Source organism: Onychomys torridus, chromosome 5 (assembly GCF_903995425.1).
Source record: "Onychomys torridus chromosome 5, mOncTor1.1, whole genome shotgun sequence".
In the NCBI taxonomy this organism is placed as follows: domain Eukaryota; kingdom Metazoa; phylum Chordata; class Mammalia; order Rodentia; family Cricetidae; genus Onychomys; species Onychomys torridus.
In genome coordinates, this window is record NC_050447.1 from 62,978,643 (window position 1) to 62,992,823 (window position 14,181).

At 37.6% G+C, this 14,181-nt stretch overlaps 1 protein-coding gene across 2 annotated transcripts; it reads right to left on the bottom strand.

Moving 5' to 3' along the window:
* Positions 1–1,080: 1,080 nt before the first annotated feature.
* LOC118583536 (aldo-keto reductase family 1 member C13) lies at positions 1,081–13,888 on the bottom strand. Of its 2 annotated transcripts, none has more exons than XM_036186924.1 (9): positions 13,764–13,888; positions 10,686–10,853; positions 10,158–10,274; positions 8,542–8,619; positions 7,915–8,037; positions 7,120–7,229; positions 6,249–6,414; positions 2,384–2,466; positions 1,081–1,123 (listed from the first exon to the last, which is right to left on the bottom strand). In XM_036186924.1, exons 1-9 carry the CDS (start codon positions 13,845–13,847, stop codon positions 1,081–1,083), a joined length of 972 nt encoding a protein of 323 aa, XP_036042817.1. In that variant the 5' UTR covers positions 13,848–13,888. The 2 variants fall into 2 exon arrangements, with proteins under 2 accessions (XP_036042817.1, XP_036042818.1); XM_036186925.1 differs by having other exon boundaries at positions 8,542–8,615; positions 10,154–10,274; positions 13,764–13,847.
* Positions 13,889–14,181: the final 293 nt, after the last annotated feature.

The window sequence follows — 14,181 nt, forward strand, 5'->3', positions numbered from 1 at the left end:
AGTGTGAGATATAAAACTACCTATTTGGGGATCTTGTTGTTACTAACAGTTGCATCTTTACTTGGTTTCTGTAAACAGCTGACTGCTTACCAGAGCCTATTAGACAGTTAGCCTGGGTTACATGGTTTTTCTGATGTTTCCATGAAGAAAATTTGAAGCTTCCTAGTCCAATATTGTGTTGACATCTTTACACACTAAATTTTCAGGGATTCATAGATCACATTCCATCAATGCATCACAATTCTTATAAGTATTTTTAAATTTATCAAAATTAAAGTTCACTCTCTTTTGTGTATCTTTACAAAATTAGTGCTAGGAATAACTCTCTGATATGTTCTTGGATTAAATTTGTGAAAATCTCCTTTTGTTTGTGAGATGTAATTATCTCCAAAAAAGAAAAGAGAAAGAAAAAAGGAAAAAAATCAACCTTGGCATCATTTCTAGGTAGAGCTATGATCAACTCCCTCCTCCTGAAGTTCCCCATCCTGACTTTGAATGGTCCTATTAGGCTGGTTCTCATGTCACCTTTTTAGTCTAACCTTTCCAAGAATCTAGTTCCAAGACTCTAATGCTAAGCAGCTAGAGAGAGCCTGGAAACTGTTGGTCAACCTTTCCATGTGTGTCTCACCTTCCAGACTGAGAATCACAGACTGTGTGTTGTGGTTTCTTGTTGACTCATGGCTGCAGGACCACTGACTCATAAACAACTACTGACAGCCACTCCCTGGTCTGAAAATACCACCTACCTCACATCTGAAATATTTATAAAATAGAAATCATCATCTCCAAACACCACCCACAGACTTCCACCAAAACCAGTTTAGTGTCAAAATGATTCATTAAAAAAATTAAGTATCTTTTAAGGAGAACATGTTATATTTATTTTGAAGCATCGAGAAAATTACATGCCCTTTCTTCACAACTGTTATCCAGAGTTTCAGCTGAATATGAGAGTTGCCAAGCAGCCTAGATTGAATGGAAATGAGGCATCCACAAAACAGCATCTGAGTCACATCACCAACATCACTGTCCACACATCATAACTTCAGTCAGAGTCATAGTCATGACTAGGTCTCCAGGTTAATATTCCTCAGAATATGGATATTCAGGGTGGCCAGCAAGACTAAAATAGGAAATAAAAACAAACATGCACTGTATGATCCACTTTTGCAGTGTAAAGATGTGACATCTAGGAAGTCACCATCAAGGTGAGAGTTAATCATTTTATTCCCTGAAATGTTGCAGAAGATGATATTCTTATAATCACTTACAAACATTTATTATAAATGCTTTAAAAATATTATTTATTCATACATTTTTTCCAATTATGTTCCTTTGCCTATAACAGAACACACAAAGACCAGTGTTCATAAAGACTCATCTCCCTTAGCTTCATCTATGCATCAATCAAAGAAAGAAGAGCCAAAAATCCTTCTGAACCTCAGTCTCCAAAGAAAGGAGAAAAAGTATAAGTCACTTTAGTCCAAGGTAATTCTAGACATTAATCAACATGAAAATGTCTTAATATGCCTTAAATATTATTTATGCTTACTACTTTCACTTCCATTTAATTATTAGTAATCCATTAATTATTCACTCACTTTGTACCCATTATGCACAAAGAAATGTAATAGACTCAGTTAGGAAAGAATGGCATCAACAAGATAGGCATCCATGCCCAATGAGCTAACTGTATAATATGTAGACCTCTATATATAAATAACAATCCAAAATATGCAGTGATAAAAATCATTAACTGTTAAAGTGTGCCAAGAATTATTCATTACTTACAACAATGGCTCACTCACTGAACTATATATCTCCTTTGCCTTCATTCTGCTCTCTACTAAAAAAAATCTTACTAATGATAACACATAACCAATTTTACATGGTATTGTAGATTTTCTAATTCTCCTTCAAACATTATCATATTTATTTATATTGAGAATTAAAATTCCAACAAGCAGAAGATATAGATAGATAGATAGATAGATAGATAGACAGACAGATAGATAGATAGACAGATTAATATGTACATATATATGCGGTCTTCATTTGCAATTTATAACCTATTTTCAGTATCACATTTTGTAACAATAGAGCATGAAGGGAAACTAAGGTGCTATTAATGCTCCTATACAATAGTGCTTTTTCCTGAAGGTTCTTTTCTTAGTTTTGAACATGACTTTCAAAACTTTCTGTTTTGCAATGACTCATCCATATTTTCAGAAATGTAGGGATAAATATTGTATGAACTATCTCCATGGGAAACTTGCTACAGATGAATAGGACATTTGGTTACTGAACCATCATGAATGGAAGAATGAGGGAGAGACTTGGACCTGAAACAAATTGAGGTGAAGTGTTTATCAACATTACTTACAAGTCAGCTGCAAGATATCGGAAATTTTTGTTCAGGCCATCTAGGGTTTTCATATCCTCAGGAGACAACTGGAATTCAAAAACCTTTCAGAAAATCAAAAGGTTTTAGCATTTGAATGAATCAGATTATATGTCTCAAAGGCAATCAATGTGAGTAGTATATATGTTTCTAAAACTGAAAATTGTTTACCAAAACATCCATGGTTAATAAATATTAAGTAAAATAAAGGTGTAAAAAATAAATGAATAAATATTAAGTAAAAATGAAAGAAAACTGCTTTTGAGATACATTAAAATTTCACAGTGCCACAGATGAGAAAAACAGACAAACAAACAAAATATTAAACATCATCCAAACACAGAGGCATCACCTACATAGTTTCTAAGAAATGTAGAGCAAATTTTTGAAATATACCACACAAGTCAGTGGTTTGCATGGGAAGTATATTTTGTAATAAATAAATGAATAATTAAAATGTAAATAACTGCTCATTCAATATTATGTAAGTCGAGATGAATCAAAATTCTAATTATATCAAGTTCATGTAGGACAAAAGAGATGACTTTCAAAAAGATCTTCTTATTTAAATTTGAGACACTTTTAACTTCAAAATGATTTTCACTAATTATTCACATCTTAAAGCAGATGCAGTAGTAAGTCCCTTGGTGCCTTAAAAATATGGAGACAGAGAAAGATGGAAGGAAGGACAAGGAAATTTGTCAAAAGTTTAACAACGATGAATCTAGTAAGACTCATAATTTGGGTAGTGAGAGAGAGTAAATAAAATGATTGAACACAGAAAAGAACACATAAATGTAATTATTCTAAATAAGTCATTTAAAATTCAATATCTTTCTAGATCCATATTTTACAACTTATAAATCTACATTTTACAGAACAATTTAAGGGAAAATAACACAAAGCCTTGGTAAAGTAGTGAAGGAGACTCTCACCTGACAAGTGAAAAGATGTGATGCTCAATCATATAGTAAAAGTGGGAAGACTATAGTGGGTGCCTTTTTAATGAAGTAACAAAAAGAGAATGAAAACAAGCAAAAACTGGGAGAAGGCAATTCAACAGACTCTTCTGAATGTGTGTAACAATCACTATTGAGACTATGTAGATGCAGAAAGCTCGTAATCCATATTTCTTTTCGTTTGAGAAAACAGAACATCTTATACTTCACTACCTAGACTTACAAATTCTTACACTTCTATACTTCTACCCTTCAACCTCCAGTGTTAATTTGTGTGTGTGTGTATGTATATCATTGTCAAATGACCATATATAAATCATATTACATCACATATAATTATAGATAAAAATATTACATATAATTACATGATTTACCTTACATATTTATCAAATATATATTTTTTCATACATATAATATATATACATATAAATTACACATATCATCAATCTCTCACGTCTGCACACATCTGCAGGTACTTATTACAAAATCTGGGTTAATTTTCCTTCTCCTGCAGCATTTCTAGAGACATCAGCAATACTTGCCTACAACAGTGATGCAGTTGTAGCTGTTTGCCAGGATGAAGTATCAGAAGCACCTCTGATTCAATTGCTATTCTGGTTTTAATATCAATTTTTTAATTAAATTTCTTCATTTACTTTACATCCCAACTGCAGTTTCCCCTCCCTCCACTCCTCTCCTTTCCCCTCCCTCCCACACCTCACCCTGTACCCCTTTGCCGCCCTCTCTGTTTCTGTGTAGAAAGGGACAAGACTCCCATGGGTGTCAATGAAGCATGGCATATTGGCATATTAAGTTGAAGTAGGTCTAGGCTTCTCCTCTTGTATTAAGGCTGGGCAAGGCAATGTACTCACTTACAAATGGATATTAGCTATAAAATAAAAGATAACCATGTTACAATCTACAGACCCAGAGAGGCTATGTAACAAAGAGGGATCCAAGGAAGGATGCATGGATCTCTTGGGGAATAGGAAATAGAAGAGATCTCATGAATGGACTGGAGGTGAGTGAAGATAGGAACAAGAAGAATCTGGTTCTGGTATGGATGAAGGGGAGAGTATTGAAAGAAATGACTGGAAAGGGGGGCAGGCATTTGGAGGTCAATCAGAAACCTGGTACAAGGGAAACTCACAGGAATATACAAGGATGACCCTAGTGAGCTAAGACTTCTAGCAATGATGTATGCTGAGCCTGAACTGGCCATCTACTGTGACTGTGAGGAAAAGGCTTCCAGTGGAGGGATTGGGTCAGCCACACAACCTTGTACCTACTGGCTCTCCTAACTATGGGAAGTATGGAGGGGAGGGAGGAAAGAGTGACACAGAGATTGTAGGAACAGCCAATCAATGACTGGTCTAGCCTCAGACCCATACCACAAGAGTGAGCCCACTTCTGACACTATCTACAGCTTCAGGACCAAGAGCATGGATAGCTCAGAGACTTAGGATAGAACCAAACATGACTGGCGAAAAAATGTGAAGGTAATGATGCCCAATGATATTCTGCTATACTCTTAGTTTAGTGACTACCATAATTGTTATCAGAGAGCCCTCATGCAGTAACTGGTGGAAACAGATGCAGAGACCCACAGCAAAGCATTGGGCCATGCTCTGGGAATCCTGCAGAAAAGAGGGAGAAAGGATCATATGAGCTAAGGGTGTTAAGAACATAACATGGGAACACAAAGAAACAAGTAACCTGAGCTGGTAGGAACTCACAGAGTCTGGACCAACAGCCAGGGAGCCTGCATGGGACCAACTGAGATCTTTCACACACGTGTGACAGTTGTGTAGCTTGGTTTACTTATGGGACTCCTAGCAGGGGGAGCAAGGGCTGACCCCAATGCGTTGGCTGGCTTTGAGGAACCAATCCACACTCTTGATCTGCACACTGTTGAAGTCACTTCACACTTTCACCCATGGAAGAGATGTCTACTTGTCACCCCTTGAATCTTGGTGGCTATGCAACTTCTACTGGACACTTGACCGTGACAGAAGCAGTGATTCTTCAACCCTGTGCTGGTCACAAAAGGCTTCTCACTGGCTTGGTTTAGGGCAAAGTGCAGAAACCTGGGAAACTTGTCAGTTGTAGGAAACCTATATGGAACTGAGAGGGAGAGGCTTCATTGTCCTGGATATATGTGCAATAGTTCCTTGAAGAGATGTGAAGGAACTCAGCACAGACAGATAATTTTCACTGAGTCCAGGCTAAAGTAAAGCAACTTTTTTAAATCAAGGAATATTCTTAAGTAATTTTTTATATTAAACTACTTGAAAATGGTTTCTTTACTAACTACTAACATTTTATACTCTAATAAAGTATACGCATGTGAAATTTCAAAAAAAAATCAACTGAGGTAAATGAGTAAGAGAAACATACAAATAATCAGTATATATAATGAGTATTAGAATATCTCAGCATGCAATGAATTAAAAGTAAAACCATAAAAATTTCTAGAATCAAAGTTACTCAGTCCAGATCCTTCATTTCACAAAATAAAAAAGAGATCCAGGGGTTGGGAATTTAGCTCAGTGGTAAAGCACTTGCCTAGCAAGCACAAGGCCCTGGGTTCGTTCTTCAGCTCCAAAAAAAAAAAAAAAAAAAAAGAGAGAGAGAGATCCATAGGAAAGGGGTTTGTAGTATGAGGCTGACAATACAAAGCAAATTCTACATTGTCTCCAACACTATTTTCAAGTCACACTGCTGTTTATGTTGTAGACAAAACATTTCTCAATGCACCTTAAACCTCACGTGTATAGAAAATGCGTGAAATACAGGCTTGAACTAAAAAAAAAATGTTCACAGAGATTTGAAGGAAGCAAGCACATGGAAGATACTATGTAACAACCCTAAGAAGGAGAGCTCATCACCTGCAAATTCTCTTTCATCTCATTTTCTTTGAAACTCTGGGCCAGGGGCACAACCCCACGCTGAAGCAGGTATCGAAGTGCAATCAGGGCAGGGCTTCGCTTGTTCTTTTTTGCCACATCACAAAGAACTGGATCATTCAAGAGAACTGGAGAGTTCTGGTCCACCCTAGCAGGAAAGTAGAAATGAGCTGCTGAGGCCAAGGTTTTTGAGCCACCATTCGGTTGCTGGGAATTGAACTCAGGACCTCTGGAAGAGCAGTCAGTGCTCTTAACCTCTGAGCCATTTCTTCAGCCCCGAGGCCAAGGTTTTTGATGGTGCTTCAAAACAAAGTAGAGGGCATATACTAGACTGGAATGATGGTTATGGATAACTGTCAACTGGACAAAGTCTAGAATCATCTGGAAGATGGGCTTCAGGGATGCCTATAGGGCATTTCTTATTATGAGAATTGATGTGGGAAGGCCAATTTTAAAATTGTGAGTGTGACCATGCCTCTGCACAGGGGATCCTGAACTGTATAAATGGAGAAAGTGCTCAGATCATTAGTGTTCTTCTGTCATTTTCTGCTTCTTGATTGTAATGTAAAAGGACCACCTGCTTCCAGCTCCTGACACCCTGACTTCCCTACCATCATGGTCCTTAGCCTGGAACTGCACCATAACCAGCCCTTTCTCCCTGAAGTTTCTCTTATATGAGTGTTATGTCAGAGCAATGGGAAAAGAAACTAAGACTCCAGAGCTACTTGGAAATCCCTGAGCCACCAACATCTGCTTCACCAGGTTCTCCTAAAGAAAGATCCCTCTCTCCCTGAGAACTGAGTCTCATGATGCTAACTGGCAGTCTTGCTTCAGGTATACTTTCTCTTCTTACCATTCTTTATATCGTTGGGTTCCCAGAGCACCATAAGCAACTAGAACAATGTCTTTTGACTTGCAGTAATCCAACAGCTTACTCTGGTTTAAATAAAGATGACATTCAACCTATGAAAGAGTATGATAGAAAGATATCAGATTATATCAAATGCTCATGTTATGATGAGTAAAAATGCTTAAAGTCAGTAAAGTATAATAAAAAATTATATGCAATATCATCATTGAATTTAAAAGATCAAATTGTTGCAATATTTCTTGAAAGGCAAAAGAACTAATTTTGGAAGAGTCTGCTAATTACATTTGACTAGGCAAGTTTTTGTGTCAAAAAATAGATAATGGTCAGCAAGGCAAAGATGCCAGCAGCTAAGTTTAATGAAATCATGAGGAGTGATCATAATATGATGGTGAGAAGCATCTAAACTCCACATAAGTCCTGAACACTGACTGATTTTTATTTTAACTCAATCTTTCAACAAAATACCCCATGTTTCTTCACTATTCTCAGTTCAGGGAGAAGATCACATTCCTCTGACCGCAAATTCTGACTACTGGACTAACTTTAAATTTATACATTCTCCAACAGTGGGGTACTAAAGTATGTCCCCATTCTCACCAATGCTTTATTAGTCCAAGGTTAAATAGAAACTCCCATGTCTTTTGAAGCAGTGGTACTGCTCTCAGAATCTTCCTTTCCACAAAATGAAAATCACTTGGGCAGAGAGCAAATGGACAGATGTCAGCAGTACAGAGTGAGGAAAAGCATGAGAAATGAGGAGGGAATGGGAACCCTTACCTGATTGCAGACAGGCTTGTACTTGAGTCCTGGCTTATTCAGGATTCTCTCTAACTGCCTGTGGTTAAAGTTGGACACCCCAATAGACTTGACCAATCCTGCATCCTTACACTTCTCCAATGCCTGGTGATGAGAAAGACATTGTGAAGGGCCATAATTGCAATTGGCTACATCAGTATAAAGAGAAGATAGAACAGCTAAAAAAATGTATCCAGAGTGAGAAATACAGTTCAGCTTTTGAACAATTGCCAGTGTGTACAAGGCCCTAAGTTTGATATCAGACACTAAAAAACGGTAGGGAGGGGTGTAAGTCCAGGTGATCATGGGACTTAAATATGAAGAAGTCAAGATAATGGTGACAATGAAGAATAAGATGCCAAGAAAAGAGATATTTCTATGACATTGCTAGAAAATTCAGGATGCTATTACATGAGGTGGCAAAATAACGCATATTCCTTATTATTCTGAGTGCTTCTTCATTTTCCACCCCTTACATATTAGTAATGCATTTCTCCCCTTCTACTCCAGCAAATATGTATGCATGCAAATGAATTTCTATACTGAAGGGAAAATGAGCTGGCTCTTCCTCCTTCTGCTTGCTCTATTGTCCTTTGGAAAAGCACTCACCTCCCATGTGACACAGAAATCCACTGTGTCCACCAGTACTTTCCCTTGGTCATCTACTGGAAAATCATTATCCCCTGGCTGAAAAAGAAATGTTTGTTAAATAAATCTCACGAAAACATGTGTCTCACCTATAGTAATGATTTTAAGAATATCTCGGAGGAGCTGGAGAGATAGCTCAGTGATTAAGTTTCTCTTTCAGAGGACCGGGGTTCAACTCTCAGCACCTACATGGTGGGTGACAACTGTTTGTAACTAAGTACCAAGGATGTCATTGCCCTCTTCTGGGCTCCAATGACAACAGTTCACAGACATACACACAACGCCAAACACCAATACACATTAAACAAATTTTTTTTCACAAGTAGATCCTTTTATTAATTTTGGTTGACCAAAATTAGACTGAAATAGGGGTGAATCTTTTTCCCCCTTTTTTATTATATTTGTGTTTTAATTTTACACATCAGCCATTTTAAAAAAAAAATTTTAAAGTATATCTTGGAAATAAGACAGTAAGCAGCCTATACACTGTGGCATCATCCTATACACTGTTTACAAAGTGATACACATATAGAGTTGTAAAGTTATCTTTAGGAGCCTAGTTTTGCTGTATTCTCTATGTTAATTATATGAATAATTAAATATTTTCCTTATTATAATAATTTTATTTTTGAAATAATAATATGATTACATTGTTTCTCTTCCTCCCTTTTCTCCCTCCAACATCACCAATGTTTGCCCTTACTGCCTCTCAAATTCATGGCCTCTCTTACTTTAATTGTTGTTATATAAACACACACACATACATACATATATACATATATAAAATTCTTGCACCTAAATAATATTTTCAAATAACAAAATGATACCTGCTAACTGACCTGTATTCTTTTGTCTATTTTGTTTGTTTGGTTTTGGTTTTTCGAGACAGGGTTTCTCTGTAGCTTTGGAGGCTGTCTTGGAACTCGCTCTGTAGACCAGGCTGGCCTCAAACTCACAGAGATCCACCTGTCTCTGCCTCCCGAGTGCTGGGATTACAGGAGTGCACCACCACCGCCCGGCTTTTGTCTATTCTTTCTTCTGGAAAAAAAATGTTTCCTATTCACTGAGAAGCCCAGTCCATGCATGGCCTTGACCTCCACCAAAATTTTTATCAATCTAGTCCCAAGATAAATAATAAGTATGAATACATGTGGGTCCAAGGACAGGCATGAGAGCCAAGGATGACCAATCAGGACTGAGTGCAAGATTGATTATGATAAGAAAAGATACAGACAAACCATAAAGTGTCAATGACCTGAAGCTGATACTATCTTGGGCCACTATTGTCACCAAGAGAGAAAATAGAGGCAAGACCCAAGAAAACACCTAGTAATACAAATAAATATGAAAGATGTGTATATACAAGATTTTCTGGAAGTTACTTCTGCTCTGTGATTCTGACATTTCTTGGATACCTCATTTCATAATCCAGTAAACTTTGTGGAACCTACTCAGAAGTTTAATAACATAAACTAACTTTATATGAAATTATAATAGAAACTTGTCCCCACCATCCATAAAAATTATTTCCATGCCCCATTCAAAAATATGTACATTTGACAATACAAATCACCTACTTTCATTGGCACTGGGTAATGCATAAGATAAAGATCAACATAGTCCAGTTGAAGTCTTTTCAGTGATTTTTCCAAACTAGGCTGGACCAGCTCTGGCCGAAAGCAAGTGCACCAAAGCTACAGAAGTTGAAGAACAGAAGTTGTGATCAATTAATAGATCACCCAAACATGCACAATTATTTATCCTAATACTGAAATACTTTTTGTACTTGAAGGAAAGTTATAATCATTCCCTTTACACCAGAATTTACTTTACTCCTACTTAGCAATGTGAACTCAATTATATATTGTTTGTTATTGGTAGATCATTTATCGAACAATGGAAGATAATTACTCAAGAAATAAAACACATACTACTAATAATATCTAATAAAAAATATTTTTCATAGACATAATAATCTACCACTATTTTTGCTCACCATTTCTGCAACTGACACATTTAACCAACTTTTGATCAAGTAATATAATTTTCACTTCCTTACATTATATTTCAATAATTTGCACACTTGTATACTATAAAAACTTTACCTTTGTAGTGATGAACATGTCTTCTCTCTTTACAATGCCAGCTTTAATCTTGCTTTGAATGGCCTGTCCTACCTCCTCTTCTATCTGATATGCAAAAGCAGTATCAATATGGTGGTACCCAACACCTATAGCTAGGTTTGTAGCTTCCAGTGACTTACTCTTCGGAACCTAGAGGAATAACCAAAAGAGATATCTAGAGATGTGTGTTCTGAGAGCTAGGTCAGAGTAAACATAGATGGGAGTTTACTAGACTAGAAACAATTTTGTCTTTCAAAGACATCCTTAGACCAATTGTTAGGCAAGAGCCTAGTCCCTTGATCCTTGAATTTCCACTTTCTACTCTACAAAACAAAATGAATTCTCCAGAAACATTGTAGATGTCACAGAAAATGGAGTATCTCCACAGACTCAAATGGTTGCCTATATTTTGTCCCACATTTCAGGCAATGAGTCAAAATCTTTCTCAGGGTCTTTCCTAATTAATAGCAAGACTTTCACATTTGAAAACTTCTTTATACCCATGCAGTCCTGGATACTTATTGCCACTGATGAATGCCAAGCTCACCTTGTGTTCAACTATTTGCTTGAAAGTCACACTGAGTTTATGTAGTGGTGTTACTAAGCAAAAATGAACACAGGGAAATCTGCTTGGGATAAAGCACAATTACAAGGAGAACAGTGTCCTCCTTGAACCCAGCTAAAACATTGCCACAAAGGGATAAGAAAGCAAAGATCACAGACACAAAGCAAGGCCAGGTTAATATTAGGGACTTGGGCAGAGAATAGTGTGCTATGTCAGTCTTTCTGTATATCCATTCTCTTTTCCTGACAGACCTAAATACTGACAGGAAAAGGAAATTTACCCTAGGAATACATCCTCATTAAAAATAAATTACCTACATAATATTGGAGATTATTCATTTGGGGTGTCACCCCTTTCAATCTAAGATCATTTGTTTAAAAAAGATATGACAGTTCTTTTATTAAAGTGTTTAAAGTGTGGTCTGGGAGATGCCTCAATCAATAAAATGTTTGCTAAGAACTCTCAGAATTTAGTTCAGACCCCCAGCCCTCATGTAAAATCAGAGTATGGCATAGTGGTATACACATGTAATCCCAGTGCTTGGGGATGCAAAGTCAAAGTGATCCCTGGAGTCCACTGGACTAACAGTCTAGCTGAATCACTGAGTTACAGACTCAGTGGCAGACCTCACAAAAATAAAGTGAGACCAAAGGGGAGACTTTGACCTCAAGCACCCACACACCCGGGCACAAACTCATATGCAATCACAAACTTTATACAAAGGGGTTAAAAAGGAAATCAAACAGCCAGTTCTGACTATTATAATATTTTCCACAGTTATCTTTCCATTAAGAAAAGGACAGTGACTTAAATTCTGTCTTGTATCACTTTCTGTGGATACTAGTTCTGACTTATCTAAGATTAATGCCACTCTGTGACACTGAGGCTTTAGCAGTGGCTTTGACCTTATCCTGTTTTTTGTGCCACATTTCAAAAGAAACAAATTCTTTGTATTTCTCCAGGTTTCTCTATGTATACATGCATAAATCTAATAGGAAGGAAATGTAAAATTTGAAGTTAAGGGGAGTGGTCCTTTGTGACAGAGGTCTTGGGAGGTTTACAAAATAAGAAATTCACTCCAGGTTAAGACAGAGTATACTTTGATGTTTTTCAGTTCTGGAGACCACCAGGTGTATGTGAACCCACAGGAGTCTGTTAAAGTAACTCTAGAATTTATTGAGATATAGAAGGGAGATAATGCACTCACAGACACTGCTTATTCAGCTGTTGTCATCCTCCGTTCTGCCCAGGGTTTTTGGGAACCAACCATCAGGCCTCCAACCATCTAAGAGAGCACATGATGACTCTCCTTCAGTTCTTAAGGGGTCACATACAGACAAAGCCATATCCTAGGGCTTGGACCCCAAATACACTGGCTGAATGGAATGGATTTTCTCACAGCAAACTTGCTCTAAACCCAACATTCATTAATGAAGACCAATAATTCACACTCATCTTTACTAGGTCCTCCTTCCCCTATCATAATGATGCATTACAAACGCCAGTGAGTTTCCCACAGTTGAGAATTTGTACATGGGAGAGCTTGCTCTGCTCTGGTGCAGTACTCACTGTGCAAATGTTGAAGGCTACCCCAAAACAAAACTGAAATATTCCTCAAATATCTGTTTCATGCATTAATCTACAGAGACACCCTGAGTTACCACACAGACTTCCCTGCATCTTTCCTCCTTGAAAGGAGAAATGGTGTGGTGGATTGTAGACATAAACAGAGAAGTCCTCTCTCACACTGCAACCAAGAAAGCTGATTGGCAATCTGGTGAAGTTCTTCTCTTCTATCAAAATGAGAAATATAGACATAGGGAAAGCATAGTGCTCAGAATTGTTGGGTCAAGAATATGTCCCTTTAAGTCTGGAGCTCAGAGCCTAGAGATTCATGCCAAGTTCACTCTTAGAGGCTTCAAATACAACAATAAACCCACAGGCAGGTCTGGGCCAGAAAAGCAAATCCAAGAGAAGAGACACAGCCACATCCTGCCAAGCTCAGGCTCCCAAGCCTACAGCAAGAATAACCAAAGAAGATAAAAAAAAAAAATCTTTCTTCCTATCCCTGAAGTCCCTGACTAATTTACAGTAAATGTTCCAATGCCACTGAGACATGTACCTTACAGCTCCATCATATACAACACTAACATCCATCCTCAAAGAAAATGTTTTCAGAGTTAGGCCTTCCCTTTGTTCTCCATTAAGCATACCTCTCTGCTGGCTCACCAGGAGCAGGGAACTTTCCCCCAGAGACGTGCAAGCATGGAGAAAGAACCTATTCTGCCAGAATCCTGACTTAGCCTATCTAGGGAACCAGCTTGGTCCCCTACCCACAGCCACCAATTGTAGCTGTTGCTGTAACCTCTATTTAACAAAATTAATAAACAAGTGAGGACTCAATCAAACCCTGATGCAGGGCAAGCCTAACTCTCTGCCTTCTTGTACATGGACTAGCTCTAGCCTGGAAATAACTGAGAATCATGTAGTCTTACCTCTTGGGGTTTATAGGTACCAAAACCCAGAGCAGGAATGAAGTGGCCATCATTTAGTTTGACAAACTGCTGTTTGGAACTCATGGCCTGCCACTCCTCTGCCTAAACACGTCCTGAATCTTCTGGTGCCCTAAAGGAGAAGATGGTATATGTTATATATCAACTTCCTGTCTACTGGCTAACAAGTGGCACTCCCATTCTGATGGTTAATCATTCCTACTTACTGGCTAATGTTTAACCCTTTCTACTCCCTAGTTAATGTTTAACTAGTACTACTGTCTAACTAATGGTTAGACAATACTGCTGTATACCTACTGTTTAAATACTATTATTGCCTTGCCTGTCTAATGGGCAGCTGAAGAAAGGAGGAGGCCATGAAGTTGAAGCATTATCTCACATGGAAGAAAGGAAACCACTC

Coding starts and splice junctions, on each gene's coding strand:
- LOC118583536 (XM_036186924.1), bottom strand. CDS start 13,847: ATGAGTTCCAAACAGCAGTTTGTCAAACTAAATGATGGCCACTTCATT. Junction 2,467..6,248: donor AGATGAAAGAGAATTTGCAG/GTGATGAGCTCT, acceptor ATTTTCTGAAAG/GTTTTTGAATTCCAGTTGTC. Junction 1,124..2,383: donor CGATATCTTGCAGCTGACTT/GTAAGTAATGTT, acceptor TTCCTATTTTAG/TCTTGCTGGCCACCCTGAAT.